A 16,555-nucleotide genomic window follows, 5' to 3' on the forward strand; every position below is an offset into this window, starting at 1 on the left:
AATAATGAATTCGGCTTCATATAAAATGAGCAAATTGCTGACTTTATCTCTAAACAGTTTTGTCTTCCCGATTTTCTCTTCGTTTTTTCGGTAGCCATTTGCATTAAGCCCCTATACACAATAGAATTCTAAAAATCTGTTATTATTTCAGTCACAAGGTTCGGTTGGAATCTATTTCTCCTTTGTTTAACGATTCAATGTGTTTTCACTTCAGAGAATAATCAATTTTGTATAATTTTCCGGTGAATCATGTCGGATGTTTTCATATAATATTTGCCTGATTTAAATAAAAATTGAACAGAAAGTTTTGATTATAACAATAACTGCTTCTCCTCAATATTCCATCAATTTGCTAATAATTATACAGAACAACTCATGTAAAAGGCGTATTCCGCCAATAAACAAGAAAAAGACACGTGTGGAATTCATTAAGGCTGGCGCATCGTATTCCGGTCTTCATGCCAAAATGTGCCGGAGTAAGATGGGAAAATCTATTATGGGCAGCAGGACTCTTAATTATTTTGACTCATTTTTAATTATTGTGCGTCACACACTCAAGTCTATTGTAAATTATGTAAAATGGGAGGCAAATATACCCACTACCAGTTGGGTATACTACGTCAATCATTGGCATGCACTGTCGCATCGCATACGATTTTGCCTCCAGGCCAAAGAATGGCCTCAACTCAACTTTTATTTAATTCAATTCTGTCTGGATTAAGATGCTTATAATAAAATTCCTTATAGATTTTGTTAAAAATTAATAGCACAGTCTGTTATGACCCTCAAGGGCATTTGACAGGACAAACTCAGACTGTTAGTTTGGTAGCAGTCTAAGAAGTTGGTTCTAGCATTGCGTTTACCTTTATAAAGTTCACGAGCTAGCACTGTAAAGGTTGGCCAAGGCATGAGGAGGTAGGTCCCCTAGATCACCGGGAAGTTCTGATGTACCCCCTCCAAGGAGCAGATTCTAAGCAGTCACCGTTTTTTACCAGAGCCCACCCCAAGGTTCTTCGTGGGAAACTCTAAGGTTTCTACCCTCAGAGAAGGTCCCCGGTGAGTTCTGGAGCCCGGGACTAGAAGTTTTCCACAATCAAAGGTCAATGTTTCAATGTGATGACTAAGGGTCCATTTACAAAGAAAGATTATCTGACAGATTTTCTGCCAAAGATTTGAAGCCAAAGCCAGGAATGGATTTCAAAAGAGGAGAAATCTCAGGCTTTTCTTTATTACCTGATCTCTGTTTATAGTCTGTTCCTGGCTTTGACTTCAAATCTTTGGCAGATAATCTGTCAGATAATCTTTCCATGTAAATGGATCTTTAGACCAGAACAAAGATGAACAGAAAGCAAGAGCTGAAACAAAGATCCAAACGAGAAGAATGTTGTTAGGAATCAAGGGAAATGGCAGAAAGCCAGGAAGCACTGATGTGGTTGCTGACTGGAACAACACCAACAACTGAGCACAGAGGTCTGGAAATGATACCTACAAATACCATCAGGTGATCAGCCTACAATTCACCAGAACCTGTGTGCTGAGCCTGTAAATATAGATGAACATGCGCATGCTTGCCCCTAGAGGGAGCCCAATCCCCCAGGAAGCCTGTCCAGCACAGTTGGGAAAATGCCTGAAGATGAGTAGAAAGAGCAGAAGAACGAATATTTTTTTATTTTACCATACATGTTTCTACTGACACAGTTCCATCAGATCAGCGTCATCAGGGCTATAAGTTTAAACTGCCATGGCCCTTGTTCTGCTTTCACATACAAACATCAAAGTCCGCTTCTCCAAGTCCAGTAATCATAATAGTCAATACCATAACCTTGTTCTGCTTTGCCACTTTCCTGTCATTCACACAGTAGATAATTATACCCCTGATGAAGCCGATTAGATGGAACTGTGAAGCAGAAATGCATAGGGTAAAAGAAAATATGTTTGTTGACAGGAAAGCTACTAGCTAGTGAACTCTAGGGTAAGTTCCCCATATCTCATACTCTACCGTGCCCTTCTTGGATAGAAGTTTTACTGCCCTTAGAAGGCCGAGACCCACAGAGGCTCCTATATCTATAATATGTATCTATGATGACTTGATAGAATCATAGTTCTTAAATGGTCTGAAGTCACAAATTTTAGGAAGAAGTAGGGTCTCATCTAAGTTGTAGCTTTTTGCAGTTTTTCATTCCAGATAAATTTTGTTTGGGATAAAGGATGGTCCGATCATTAGTAATTCCCCCCTAATTGCTAAATTATGGATTGTTCTGCAACCAAGCGAATGTTCTCTGTGCAAATCAGTGTAATGCTACAGCAGAGATATGGAAGAATATACAAAATGTAGCCTTAAAAGTAGTAGTTTTGCTTTTAGTTTTGATAGCTATGTCAGCTTCTTTATCAGAAATGGGACAGCGTGTCATTGTTTTGGATTGTTCTGGATAGGGATCATGAAATGAGTTTCATAGCAAGCTGTGAACCTTAATTTTTAGGCTATGTTCACAAAACGTACTATTTTTTAAAAGAGCGGCAATTGTTTTTTCATTAAAGTAACGGCCAATCTTTTCACACAATGCATTAAACATAAGCTGTTGTTTGGCACTAAAAACAATGGCCATTGTTCAATGCATTGTGTGAAAATAACCGGCCATTGTTCCATAGACTTTAATGTATATCACGGCAGTATGGAAAGAACGGCTGTTGTTTTAATGGAAAACAGTGGACGTTCTTTTCAAAAATAGTATGTGAACATAGCTTTAAGATTTTTTTTTCCTCTGATTTGTTTGCAGGATTCAGAATAAAGAGAAAAAATACAGAGGGCAAGGAGCTGCTGTCACCAAAATGCCTATCTTACATAAAGTCAAAACATGTTTCAGTGCCAGACCCGTCACTTCCTCGGTGTGACCTGAGAAGGGAGCAAGTCCGTCCTTCCTCCTTCTGCTCCCACATTGCGTTTGTACTGTAAGGGCCCTATTAGATAGGACGATTAACAGTCAGACAGGCTGATATCATCTTGTGTAATATGTCCACCGATAAGTCGATAAACCATTTGTGGGCTGGGGATGTTTAGGAAGTGATGGAAGCAAAGGGCCGAATGATCAAGGAATTGTTCATGCAGCCACGCCAGCATGAGAATCAAGCCTTGTAAGGGTCAGTTCACACGAACAGACTCGCAGCGTAAATCTCGCTGCGAGTCTGTCAGGTCATGGCAGTTCACTGTCACTACATACTCGCAGCTGTCGGCCGGCCCCTTAACCCCTTCTGCTGCCGCCCGGCTCCTGCTCTGTATACATTACCTCTCCTCGCTGCACGGGGTCCCGGCGTACTGCTCTCCCGCCCGGCCAATCAGAGTGTTGCCCAGCCGCAGCTACTGATTGGCCAGGCGGGAGAGCAGTACGCCGGGATCCCGTGCAGCGAGGAGAGGTAATGTATACAGAGCAGGAGCGGAGCGGGAGTCGGGCGGCAGCAGAAGTTGTCAAGGGGCCGGCAGAATTACATACACGCAGCGGTCTGTTCTGCCAGGACCTGACAGACTCGGAGTGAGATTTACGCTGCAAGTCTGTACGTGTGAACTGACCCCAATAGTCTCTTTAAACAAGCACCAATCTATAAGATCGTTGCTCATTGACAACACATGTTGGCCTATATAATAGGTCCAGAGGTCGTACAGCAGATGACCTTTATTGTTACTATCAGAGGCTCTTCCCATTGATATGCTGTTCAACTTATGTTTGAGATGTCTTTAGATTTCTAAACAATGGTGTTTAGTGTTTCTTTGTCTTCTTTGGGTTCTATGGTGGAAGAGTTCTCCACTTCAGCCAATCCGCTCTAATGTCCAGAACAAGGATACTTATCAGAAGTAGTATTGTGTTTTAAGCTGAGTCATTGATATCACTGAAGTGACTTGGGCACATTATAACTAAACCATTATAGTCTTAGCAGAAGTCCCTGCTTATGGATCCTGCCAACGCATCTTTTGTCCCAATGAGCTACTTCAAGGTAAAAAGTCAATAGCAAATACATCTTGTCTCTTAAATGAACATACTGAGACAAGAGAAAATGACCAATGGGTCAACCTTATTGTGCTGGACCTTGCATTTCTTTAGAGAAGGAACCTGGAGACAGCTACATATGGGTTTATATCCTCATGTGGCTGGTATCCTATGTTGCAAGACTCTTTAAAAAGTCACACATTGATCTATAGTGTAGCTACCTGTAGCTGGTGACACTACAATGGTAGCTTTCTTCCTTCTGGAGAGAGTACTGCAGTACCGGCCGGATAATCTTTATGGCCATAGTGTTGTGATGCGGGCGCATCAACATGCACACAATGAAGCAAGTGGCCGGAGCCGCTCGCTTCAGGGTTTCCTATGGCCGCAATTCACTGAATTGCGGCCGCAGAAAACTGACATGTCAATTTTTTGCGGCCCAGCATGGGATCCCGGCCGGAGCGTATACTATGTGCATATGCTCCGTCCGGGTTCCCATAGAACAAGAGGCAATGTTCCACACTGCATTAAGTATGCCCGTTGTTGCCAATGTAGTAGTGTGAACATAGCCTTAATAAGTAAAGCAGCTGAACATATGGTGAGTTCTACTGGACATCTTTTCATTGCATAAAGTTTGTTGTACTTTATCACTGACTGAGCACCTGACCGTGATGTGTTGTGTTGCATACTGTAGCAGGACCTTCTCCACACACACATGCACACACACACACACACACACACACACACACACACACACACGTGTGCCTATGCATGTTACTTGTCTACTGGAGTCTCCTGCTCACCCAGTACCCTGATCTGTTCTGTTCAGGCTCTAGAACCCCTAAGGCCCCCTTCACATGTCCGTGTCCGTTTTTACTGTCAGAAAATCCTGTTCAGAAGGCCTCAAAAAGCTTCAAGAAAGCATCAGGATTTCCTGACAGTAATCAGATTTTATGTTCAGGAAACCATCAGGAGTGTCTTCAATATTTCCTGAGCTCTCATAGAATTTTATGGGGGCATCCGTTCAGGTTCTTAAATTTCCTGACCTATTTTCCTGAACGGACACCCTTCAGGAAAAATCCTGAAGGGTGTAAGTGTTCAATGCAAACCTATGGGTCAGGAAAAGAGATGATTGAACAGCGGAAAATCTTAGATTCTAACAAACTCAAACCTTGCAGAACTTTCTGCATTTGATTCCTGATGCCTTCCCACTCCGTAGGGAAGGAGGAGATCGCCCAGGTACCGCCAGGAATTCCTAGGTAATAGGCTGTATCCCGTAATTCCAGGCGGGACCGGAGCTGTCTCTTCCTTCCCCACGGACCGGGAAGGCATCGGGAATCAAAAGCAGAAAGTTCAGCAAGGTTCGAGTTCTATAGAACCTAAAGGTTTTCTGCTGTTCGATCATCTCTAGTCAGTAATTCCTGATAAGAAAAACTGGTCAGACATTGACTTACAGAGTAGCTACCTCCCTTAAGAAGCACTAGAAAGGCAGTTTGACAGCTAATTTGCATACCCCTTATCCCAGGATGCACTGCCTGGTTGTAAGATACACTACCCCAGCCAGAGGTCTCCTTAAGGAGAAACAGAAAGGAAAGGAACATTTAACGTAAACAAGACTTGAATTTATTGATAACATTTTCATATCTTCTCGGAGGTGACAGTAACATTTTTGTAGAAAAAAAAAAAATCAAACAGCAAAAGAAAAAAAAATGTTTATTCTATATCCTGTTAATTAAATGTCATGGGAAAATGAGCTAGTGGGATCTGAGACCAATTAATTTAACAGTTTATTTATGAAAGAGTAACACACAATTTTCAAGTCTTACATATATTATGAAAAATAATTACAAAAGAATTTTATTTTTAATGTGAAAATCTTTATCTTTATTTTCCAGCTAAAACCAGAATGGGAGGAAAAGACCACAAGAAGTTTGGAAGACTAATTAAAAAAAAAAAAAGTGGACGTCGAATTAACTGGCGTTACTAGCAGCCCCTCCTATGTTGCTATGCAACCAGGTAGAATCACATGACCTTGCCGAAATTGTGCACATAAATATGTGAAAGCTATTCATGGGTTCAACAACGTAGTGACTGTGTCTGCTCGGAAGAGCTAGAACATAAATAGCAGTCAGCACATATTAACATATATACTGTCTGTACGGTATTCAATGGCTAGAATTTTTTTTTTCTTTTTGAAACACTGAACAAATACATAAAATGACTGTTTCGGGTCCAGTTTTAATATTACGTGTTAGAAGTTGCACAAACCGCGATGATACATTAAATCGAAAACATTTACGTGCGTTTGACCAATGACTTCACACAAAAATTGACAAATATCTTATACAGAAATAGTTCTCTTAATACACATTTTTTCCCCCGACCACAAATAATAATTAAAAAAAAAAGTTATTTTAGGTATATACATGCATGTCACAACATCCTGGAATGAGGTATTAGCACCATCAAATATTGCACCAAAATGGTTTCATTTTGCAAAAAAAAAAAAAAAAAAGCAACACAAAAATAGTGAAAATTTTTTAAGATTATCATTTCTGTCTTCCAGTTTGGCAACCTGAGGCTTTATATATATAGAGAATGTAAATATATATATATATAGATTTATTTTTTTCGTTTAGCAACAGCAAATAAGAGAGGTCTTCCACATCAATATATACAAAGGGATTTTATTTGGAGTCAGAAAGAAGGGTTGGAGTCCACTGGAATTACATGGTATTTTTTGCACAGTACAGACACTGCATCCGGTCTAGACAGTGGGGAACCTTTTCAGGTTTTTATTTTGCTCTTAGTTTTATGGCTCGACCCAGAGTCACATGCAAGTTTTGGAAAAGGACATGCAAGCCTGATAACAAGTATGCAGAGTAACTACATGTATACAGCATTTGGTAAACCCATTTACAAGAATAGCACCTATGATGGACGAAGCCTGTTTTTTTTTTTTTTGGATGTTCTTCAGCACCAAACGTTTCCCTTGAAAGGAGGACACAGCTGTCTCTATAGTATCACATCTAAGTCCTTCATATTTTTGCAACTGCTTAAGTCATGTGATTCTGCCCCGGGTGAGGGCGCCTGGCAAACTCTAAGTAACTCATATGCAGTGAGCTTTTTCTATGTTTTTTGTTTTTCTTTCCCTCTGCACAATCCATATTCAAAACTTGCATGTGGCGAACACGTCTCTGGTGGTATCCAAAGCCTGACGCTTTTTTTTTTTTTTTAAAAGAAGATTTTTTTTTTTTACACTTTTTATTAAGCTGCTTGTCCGGATTTCAGTCTCAACCTAAGAAGCAGGCCGGTCCGACCTCAAATCCAAACTTCTGGTTCTGATCCCCAAAGTCACTTATCATAACATCTGCTATAGGTAACTGATCTATCTTCAGCGTGTTGATTTCAAGGACTGTTTTTTCATATCCGCTTCTCAGCTGTGAAGAGAAGAATAAGCATTAGTGGTCAATAGTTTTCGATGTAGGCTGTTCACATACATTGCCATAATCAGTCACTTTTATTCTGTACTTTCTAGTCCATTGCTATAAGACAGAAGCCTTAAAGTATTCCTATAATATTTTTTAAACTCATCATTTTAGTTGATCGATCCTCTGGAAATCCTAGGTTCGATCGAACTCGAACATTCACGAACCTGCCGTATTTGATTGCTGATGCCTTCCCGGTCTGTAGGGAAGGAGACTGCCCAGGGACCGCCTGGAATTCTGGGATTCAGCCTATTACCTAGGCTGAGTCCCGGAATTCCAGGCGGTACATGGGCAGTCTCCTTCCCTACGGACCGGGAAGGCATCAACAATCAAATACGGCAGGTTCGTGAATGTTTGAGTTCGATCAAACCTAGGATTTCCAAAGGTTCGATCAACCCTACTCATCACTAGAGATGAATGGACCTTGAGCATGCTCAGGCTGGTCTGAACCCGAATGCTCTAAGTTTGAATATTGGTGGCTGAAGTAGTTGGATGCAGCCCTAAAGCTGCCTGCAAAACATTGATACAGCCATAGGCCATAGGTTGATTCCATGTTTTCCAGGGTTCCCTAGGTCTTAACCCAACTTTTTCTCCCACCGTTAATAAAATACAGAGTGTTCAGGTTCGAATGAACCAGGGCATGCTTCAGGTTCACTCATATCTACTTATGACATCACAGCGACAATAGTTTTGACTGATCGGATCCAAGTGCCAAGACAGCCATCTATCACAAAAATGAAGGGGCAGAAGGATTTACTGAGCCAGGTGACCCTTCATTTCTAATCAGCTCTGAGAAAAGAGCCAAGCGTTATACTGAATATGGATTCACAGAAGAGACACTTTATGAATTCTTACACCGCATGCTTGAGAGATGATGAGAAGACAAGGCACAATGCTCAACATAGTCCTTCTACTGCTCTATCTTAGTGATAGTTGGGGAACTCAGCACCTGGACCCCCACCAATCATAACCAAGGTATAGGTATTCCAGTTATTCTTGACTACCAAGGTGGTCAATTGGAAATTAGTCTCTAATTATCAAAATAGCATTCCTGGATAGGCAAATACTACTTTCATCTTTGACTCCATAAAGTAGTTGCTTCATTGGAACAACCCTTGTTTATATGCCCTACTAAGGAACATGGAAGGGGTCATGTATGGGACTCTATTTAGTAGAATGGAGAACATTTCCCGATCTGGAGTAGAGATGGTCAAACAGCGGAAAATGCTAGGTTCTATAGAACTCTAACCTTGTCAAACCTTCCGCATTTGATTCCCGATGCCTTTCCCGGTCCGTGGGAAGTAGAAGAGAGCCCGGTTACCGCCTGGAATTCTGGGATTCAGCCTAGGTAATAGGCTGTATCCTGTAATTCCAGGCGGTACCTGGGCTGTTTCCTCCTTCAACATGGACCAGAAACGCATCGGGAGTCAAATGCGAAAGGTTTGAGTTCTATAGAACCTAAGATTTTCCGCTGTTCGATCATCTCTAATCTGGAGTACTAAACATTGTGATATGTTGCGTGAGCAATCACAGGGCAATTGTGGCATCTTCAAATCCAAATTGGAATTTGAACTGGAAACAAATTGTGAAAGATTTACTTATCTCTATGGCTGATAAAGAAGAATGCATACTATTAAGTCAGAATTCCCTGATAGGGTATGGGGAAATTAATTTTATAACCACCTTTTTTGGGTATAACTGTTCTAGCTCCATTAATATAGGGTCTATTAGTAATAATTCATTGCGGACCCTAGTTCTCTTGTTATACTCCCATAATATTTTCCTTTGCTACGGAAAGAATGAATGAATGCCTCATCTAGCCTCTATTCTTGCTCTAAAATACTATCAAGCATGTTATCTTGATACATTTTCTATGTAATGCAAATGCTAACATTCCAACCAAGTGAACTTTAGAGACATTTCTAAAGAGTGGAACGCGAACGTTAAAAAGCTTCCTATCCCCAATGACATTAGACTATGCAGTTATAATGGTCTATTCTTCTTCTTTTCTTTTTCTTTTTTATATAATGGTCTATTCTTAACCTGGCTCCTGCTGTGTTCTCTTCACATTATTCCCCCTTTATATTATTATCAATAGAGCATTTTCCAGTGCAAGGACACACTGGCTGACAAGGAGTATTATCCCGACTCTGGTTAATTCACGGACTTTGTCGAGTGCTGATTGCATTTGGTTTTGGAAATACTCAATAAATTACAAAAACATAGTTTTTACAGGATTTAGTGTAATGTTTGTTACCACGTCAGAATTAGTTAAGAGAAAGGTCTTTCGAAAGCAAAAGCAAAAAAAAAAAAACATGTATTAATGCACAACACGGAGGTGAGCTTATTGTGTGGGAGATACTTGTCATTCTCATTTAGCATCATTGAGATTCTTCCTGAATGTGAACAGGAAATATCATCTTCTCTATAAGGTCCATATGATACAATCTTCCTTCCTTTCTGACAGGTGTTTGTACAAAGCTGTAATACATATCAATCCTGGGCATTCAATGCACCTCTAAGTTATACCAATTGACTCTTCTCTATGAGAAGTTATAGTAGTCACTACTGTGGTTTTTGCCAGTGGGAAATTTTGAACATCATCAAAATTTGTCATTTTCATGATTTGGAACCCAAAATTTTGCAAAGAACAGAATTGTCACACTTCTTTTATAGTTGTCAACCAAATGCATATTCAGCTGACAGTAATCTTCCTGACCCTTCCATAGACATGCACTCTCAGCTCAGTCAAGAATGAATCTTATTTCCAAGGAGAACAAATGAGCAAGTGCTAAAATACAACATGCTATCAGGAAGGATTCGGAAGGTCCCCATTCTCAATAATAGACTGATCCAGCTAGGTTCCCCACAAAAGAATATTTTCACCTAATCACTCCTTGAGTTTTCTTTAGAAACTCCTTTAGTTTTGATTTAGAAATTTCTTCTTTTGTCTTTTTTTGTAAAAAAAAAAAAAATTACAAAAGCACACAGCTTCTATTGAAGGAGAAGTCCAGCCATTTTGGAAATCCAGCAGCTGGAAATTTCATAACGAGTATACACTCATTTTTATCAGCCGGAACAGACATTCTCCCCCAAGTCGTGACATCATCACAACTTGGGGGAAAATGACTGTTGATGAACTGGCCGCTCAGCCAATCCGTGATTGGAGCAGCGTTCCGCCCTCAGTCAGCTAAGAAGCCAGTCCATCTTCGGGTCGTCACGAGTACACCTCGGAGATCTCTGAGACTGACAAGGGTTCCGCAGCTGGTCCTGCCTCTTACCACGGGGGGCATGGTAAGAGGTAAGTTTATACTTGTTATCAAATTCCTCCCTAACCCTGCTGGCTGCCAGATTTTCAAAATGCCCGGACTTCTCCTTTAAAGATCCCAAGGACCTCCATGACTTGAAGAAGAAAAGGAGGAAAACATAGCTCAGCTTCAATACTAGGCACAGCTACAGATGAGCCACTGTGCCTGGGTAAACATTTAAAGGGCCTTTGATCCAGTGGAAGTCTGATGTGGCTAAATATACATACTTCTCATTAAGAGTAGGGTTATGTTAGAGGCTACAATCATGTTGATGCTTTGTATATTCCTGTCCTGTTTACAGTACATATTCCTAATATCTTGCATCATTTCACCAGTGACACACTTTCGTATAATTTCTTTACTTACCGCACATCCGTCGTGCAGGGCTTTAATAAAGACGCTGTTGTCATAAGATATTTCCTCATCGTTTGATCCTAAGAACCTCAGGGCCCTGTCATAGTTATTATTTACAGCATCGTGCCAGGCGACTGACTGATGGCAGCTGTAGGTGAAGTTCTGTCGAGCGGAGGCGCTGAGGAGTCTCAGGAAGGTCATCTGTACTTGGTTAATTGAGTTGCCCTGAATGTCAACATAGGAAAGCTACGGAGAAGAAATGACAATGGTGTCAGTGGGAAAGACATTGGCCCATGTCTACCAGGTAGAGTGATTTAAACCAAGTTTGTTCATGTTATTAAAATGTATTTCCTTAATAACAATACTATCGACTACTCAATATTAGATTCTTTATGGGATGCAGTCATCTGATGACAGATGGGAATGTCTCCCAAAACCAAAAGACCGGACAAATAAAGCCCGATGAATGAAAGAACTTCTGTAGATACCAGTGCAGTTTCTTTAAAGGGGCTATCCAGCGTTGGAAAGACATGGTTACTTTCTTCCAGAGACAGCAAGACTCTTGTCTCCAGTTTGGGTGTAGGTTTTGCAACTCCTGTCTCTTGAAAAAAAGTGACCATGTTTTTCTAAGGCTGGATAACCCCTTTAAGAAATGTTGGATTCCTTCTCAACCTACAATACTAGCCACAACTATGCAAATTACATAAGATGCTAAAAACCAGTAGACTAGGAAAGAAATGTAGATTATAACCTAGGTGTAGTCTATAATACATTTGTCATATATTGCATCTCTCATTATAAGCCCGAGGGACCTACCAGCTTTCCTCTCTTGAATTCACTGAACCAAGATCCGGGGTTTTCTTTTGGCCATGATGAAAGACGTACCTGTTTGCAATAAGAACAATGGCTTACTATGATTTACAAAAAAAAATTACAATGATCATTCGGAACATTTATATTTTTAGTTTATAGAAATATATATGTATGTTTTATTATTATCTCATAGACACTGAAGATGTTTTAGGACAGGACAGTTATCCCAGAACTGGAAAAACTAGAATATTCTCTAATGTTAACCTAGTCTGACTTACTCCTTCTGACTTCTTGTCTGCATATATACAAGTTTCCCCTCCAGCAGTAAAGTTGCAATAGACTTTGAATGAGTCTCCAGAGCATCCCTGGTTTGGATCAATCCAGTATTCACCTAAGGGTAAGACGAAGATTGTATGTTATAAATCCTAAAACATGAAGATATTTTTAACAACTTATAGACTTTTTCTCTGACAATAAGATTCAATCTTAACATTTATTTTGCTACTTTATGTCAGTGGTAGGCTTAATTTTTTTTTTGTTATCCTAACATTAAAAAAGTGGTAATGGTGGGGCCCTATCAATCATAGTGAATTATGATCCATTGTCCCTCTTGACCACCATTTCATTCATTCTCTATAGGACTACCAAACATAAGCTTAGTATGCTTGGAAGTCCTATAGTGCCATGGCCAAGCACGGACCCTGCTGCTACATTCACTTGGGCTCGTGCGCTATTCTAACCGGAACCATTGACATTTACAAGTAGTGATGAGCGAATAGTGAAATATTCAATATTTGTACGAATATCTTCCGAATATTCGATCCAATTAAAGTCAATGGGAACAAGTATTCAATTATTGAAAAACATCTATTCGACCACTTGGAGGTAAAAACCGGAAGCTGGGAGATTTGAATGCTTATTGAATATTTATCGAATATTTGGCGAACTATTCGATAATATTCAATAGATCGAATACCTTACTGTTCGATCGAATATCTATTCGATCGAACAGTATTCGCTCATCACTATTTACAAGCCAAATGGAGGCCAAAAGAACTTTTGGCTTTCATCCATTTATCGGGAGCCGATGGTCTCGAAAAGCGTGTGTGTGACCCTTTGAAATCTTCTAGGTCTCCAGGTTTTTTTTTTAATTTATCCTGTGAATGGTAGGGCTCCCCCCCAGTAGCTGATTATAAAAGGTCTATTTTTGGTGGTAGCCTGGGGCCTTGAGCTTCTGGGGGGCCCATAGCCACCAAAACAGACTTATAGTTTTAGTGGTGTATTGTCCCTGGCTACAGTTCTGCCATGATTTGCATACAATTGCTGCTTGTTTACCTCAATTTTGCACAAATCAGGGCATCATGACATTATCTATCCATTACTATGAACACCACGCTAGTGCTGCCATAGTAACAGTTGTCTGGGTGAGGGCCCAGGCTTGGTGAACAGCTCGGGGCCTATGGTGAAGCTAATCCGCCACTGGCTCCCCCAGTGGTGGTATAGCACGATGGACAAGTCAGAAGATGTGCAGGGATAGTAGTGTAGGCCACCATATTGAGAAAATCTTCTGAAACTAATCTCAAAAGTTTTGGAGTAGCAGAATCACCAAATCTGAATCAGTTGGCTCATCTCTAATAGCAATGTCTATTTGATCTAGAGATACAAATCTTGTTGAACACACAGTTTCAGACCACATTTGACAAGCTTTCATGAAAAGGTGGTTGTGGTTACAATTAGAAAAATAGGTTAGCCTGGTTGATATGTTACTCGGCTTGGAATGGCATAAATTGCATCCCAGCTGATTGGAGGCAGATTATAGTCCATCACAGAACAATAGCCCTTGCTTTTCAGATAGCATGTGATGAATTGGCCACATTACTGGATGTATTACTCAGGAGACTGACAGAAGACGGATAATCAGAGGCTCAAATACGAGCGCTGTATTCAGACTGATCACTGGATGATGCATGTAAGCTATGAGGCTTCACGTTTTCATTAGCACTCAATGAAATAAAAGGCTGGTTGGTCAATGCGAGAGATAGAATTCGTGTGTAATGATGGAAATGTTAGAAAATTGCCTTTTTAGAAATTGAGAAAACACGGAATAGGCTCCGTGCTGTGCAATTGTTCTATTATTGCATGTAAAAGATCTATAACAAAGTAATAATATAGACAAATAGTAGTGGTTTTATAGATTTCTGCCTTCGTACCATCAGGGAATTCAGGATGAGATAACTGGAGATCTTTGCATGTCCTGGCAGGATTGTTCTGTGATCCCTCTGGATATTTCATGCGTTCAATGTCCTGTTTCAGTGAGTTGAGGGAGTTGAAGACCTCCTCCATTCCGTCGTAATCCAAAATGTTGTCTCCAAGATCGGACATCATGGTGTCTGGGGATCTACGGGTCTTCTTTGATGACTGGATAGGCAGTGGCTGGATGACTTCTCCAGGTGGACCCTAAGTAAAAAAAAAAAAAGATTATTTAAATTAGACAAATATTGCCAGTTAATCGGCCACTAATACAACTAAAAACATAAAATAATTTGTTTTCTTACCGGTGGACCAGGAGGTCCGGGAACACCAGAATCTCCCTTCTGACCTGAAGGACCCTTAAAGCAAGAGTGAAAAAAGAAATGAATATGGAGTCTGAATATATCCAGGGAAATTAAAATGTAAAAGAGCCCCCCACCCCCATCCCAGTGAAGGCCCATTTACACCCACCAGTTATTGCCACCATGCCTTAATAACACCACTATACAGTGACTAAATAACACCACCATACAATGATTGTATAACACCACCATACAGTGACTAGATAACACCACCATACAGTGACTGGATAACACCACCATACAATGAATGGATAACACCATCATACTGTGACGGGATATTACCACTATAGCGTAATCGTGGCTTGTGCTGCCCTAGGCATGTGGACTGAATACATCTCATCAGTATATTTCGACAAGAGTAGAGGTGAGGAAACCTTAAGCATACTCGGGTTTTTCCGACCCTGAACTCTTGGCATTTGATTACTGCCTGGAAAACATTGATGCAGCCATAGACAGCATTCAACTTCTTCAGCCACTGGTAATCAACTTCAAACCTGGGCGTGATTAAGGTTCGCTCATCTCTACACAAGACCAGAATTTTTTTATGCAAATAAGTCACAGATATGCAGCAAACCACATGAGGTACATGCAGATTTACCCTGAAATGCATCCCTATACAATTTGTTGCAGTTCTGACCAATGTTCTTTCAACCATGGGGGGGGGGGGGGCAGATTCTTCAGGTCAAAGCTTGACGGTATCAGCTACATCAACAGTATTAGGCAAGTTTTTAACAAACTAAAGTGCTGTCCCCTCAACACTGCCACGGGGTCACAGGTGGAATGGCGAGTACAGCGAGTACAGCTCTACTAAAGTGTAAAATAAAAGGCAGACACAATAGATGCCATTCCAAGATCAGAATCAGACACGGGAATCAGGATCAAACACGGACGCCAATGATCAGCCAAACAAATACTCCTACAAATGTTCGTTCCTTCCCAGCGAACAGATGACAAATGGGCAAACCTTTCTTACATGACTGATCACATCTTTTATGTGACTATTAAAACAATCATTTGCCAGCAGCACATCTTACTGTGTAGATAGTAAACAATGTACTACATGTCTACGGATGGAATGGTTTGACCGAATGATTGCAAGAATAAGCATTCATTTACGCCACTCTAAAAATGAAAGTGAATGAGCACCAGTCGATTCCCTAATAGGCAATTTATCTGCCTGTGCAAAATGACCCTTTTGAAAACACAGAGTGAAAACATAATTGAAGTGTAAATACTCACAGTTGAACCCTTCGAACCCTTAGGACCTTGAGGACCCTAGAAATATATAAGAAAAAAAAAATATTAGTATAACTATCAATACAGTTAAGAATTTTCAAAATAATTTTACAAATCAATTTATTATTTTAAAAAAATGTATTATTGACTATACTGTATAGAGTCTATTCAGGTCTGGATAGTTATCCTAAAGCAGTTAATTAAAGACGAGCACATTTCTCAAAATTTACTTGTGGTCTGATTCAGATTCAATTTGGTTAGAATCAATTTAGCCTGGGTTCAAGATGCCCTGAATGAATTGTCATGAATAACCCTTTGAGGTCAACGAGGCTCAGTTTTTGTTTTTACATGTATCTTGTATTTAGCACAATAGTGAGGGCCAGAGATGGGCTAATTTTTTTCAGATTCTAACATTTAATTTTTTTAAAGGAAATTTGAAACAAATTTGATCTGTGCCGAATCGATTTGCTCATCTACACTGTTCATTAACGTTATTTATAACCTAGAGGTTAAATAAAAAAAAAAATATATAGTGTATGGTTAGCCCATTAAAATTACAATGGGCTAATCCATTTTTCCAATTGCCTCCTGGTATCTGTCATCTGCTTTGTTTTTTTCATATGCAAATCGGGCCGCTTTATGAACTGGAGGTGGGACCGGCGCCCTTAGTGTACCGATATCTCCTACCCTTGGTGACATAGCCAGACTTGATTAGGAAGGAAGTACTTCACCGAATGGAGGGAATTTCAGTACACTGAAAGTTCCGA

General features: G+C 40.2%; 1 protein-coding gene across 6 annotated transcripts in view; it reads right to left on the bottom strand.

The window, feature by feature from the left end:
- Positions 1-5,684: 5,684 nt before the first annotated feature.
- Positions 5,685-16,555, bottom strand: part of COL11A1 (collagen type XI alpha 1 chain) — a 177,148-nt gene continuing 166,277 nt past the window's right edge. For all 6 annotated transcript variants that reach the window (XM_069967525.1, XM_069967526.1, XM_069967523.1 and 3 more), the window contains 7 exons: positions 15,792-15,827; positions 14,496-14,549; positions 14,151-14,397; positions 12,219-12,331; positions 11,944-12,012; positions 11,140-11,373; positions 5,685-7,417 (listed from right to left, as the gene is read on the bottom strand). In XM_069967525.1, coding sequence (XP_069823626.1) covers positions 7,271-7,417; positions 11,140-11,373; positions 11,944-12,012; positions 12,219-12,331; positions 14,151-14,397; positions 14,496-14,549; positions 15,792-15,827 — 900 coding nt within the window. In that variant the 3' untranslated portion in view covers positions 5,685-7,270. The remainder of the gene's footprint in view (positions 7,418-11,139; positions 11,374-11,943; positions 12,013-12,218; positions 12,332-14,150; positions 14,398-14,495; positions 14,550-15,791; positions 15,828-16,555) is intronic.

Source organism: Dendropsophus ebraccatus, chromosome 4 (assembly GCF_027789765.1).
Source record: "Dendropsophus ebraccatus isolate aDenEbr1 chromosome 4, aDenEbr1.pat, whole genome shotgun sequence".
Lineage (NCBI taxonomy): Eukaryota > Metazoa > Chordata > Amphibia > Anura > Hylidae > Dendropsophus > Dendropsophus ebraccatus.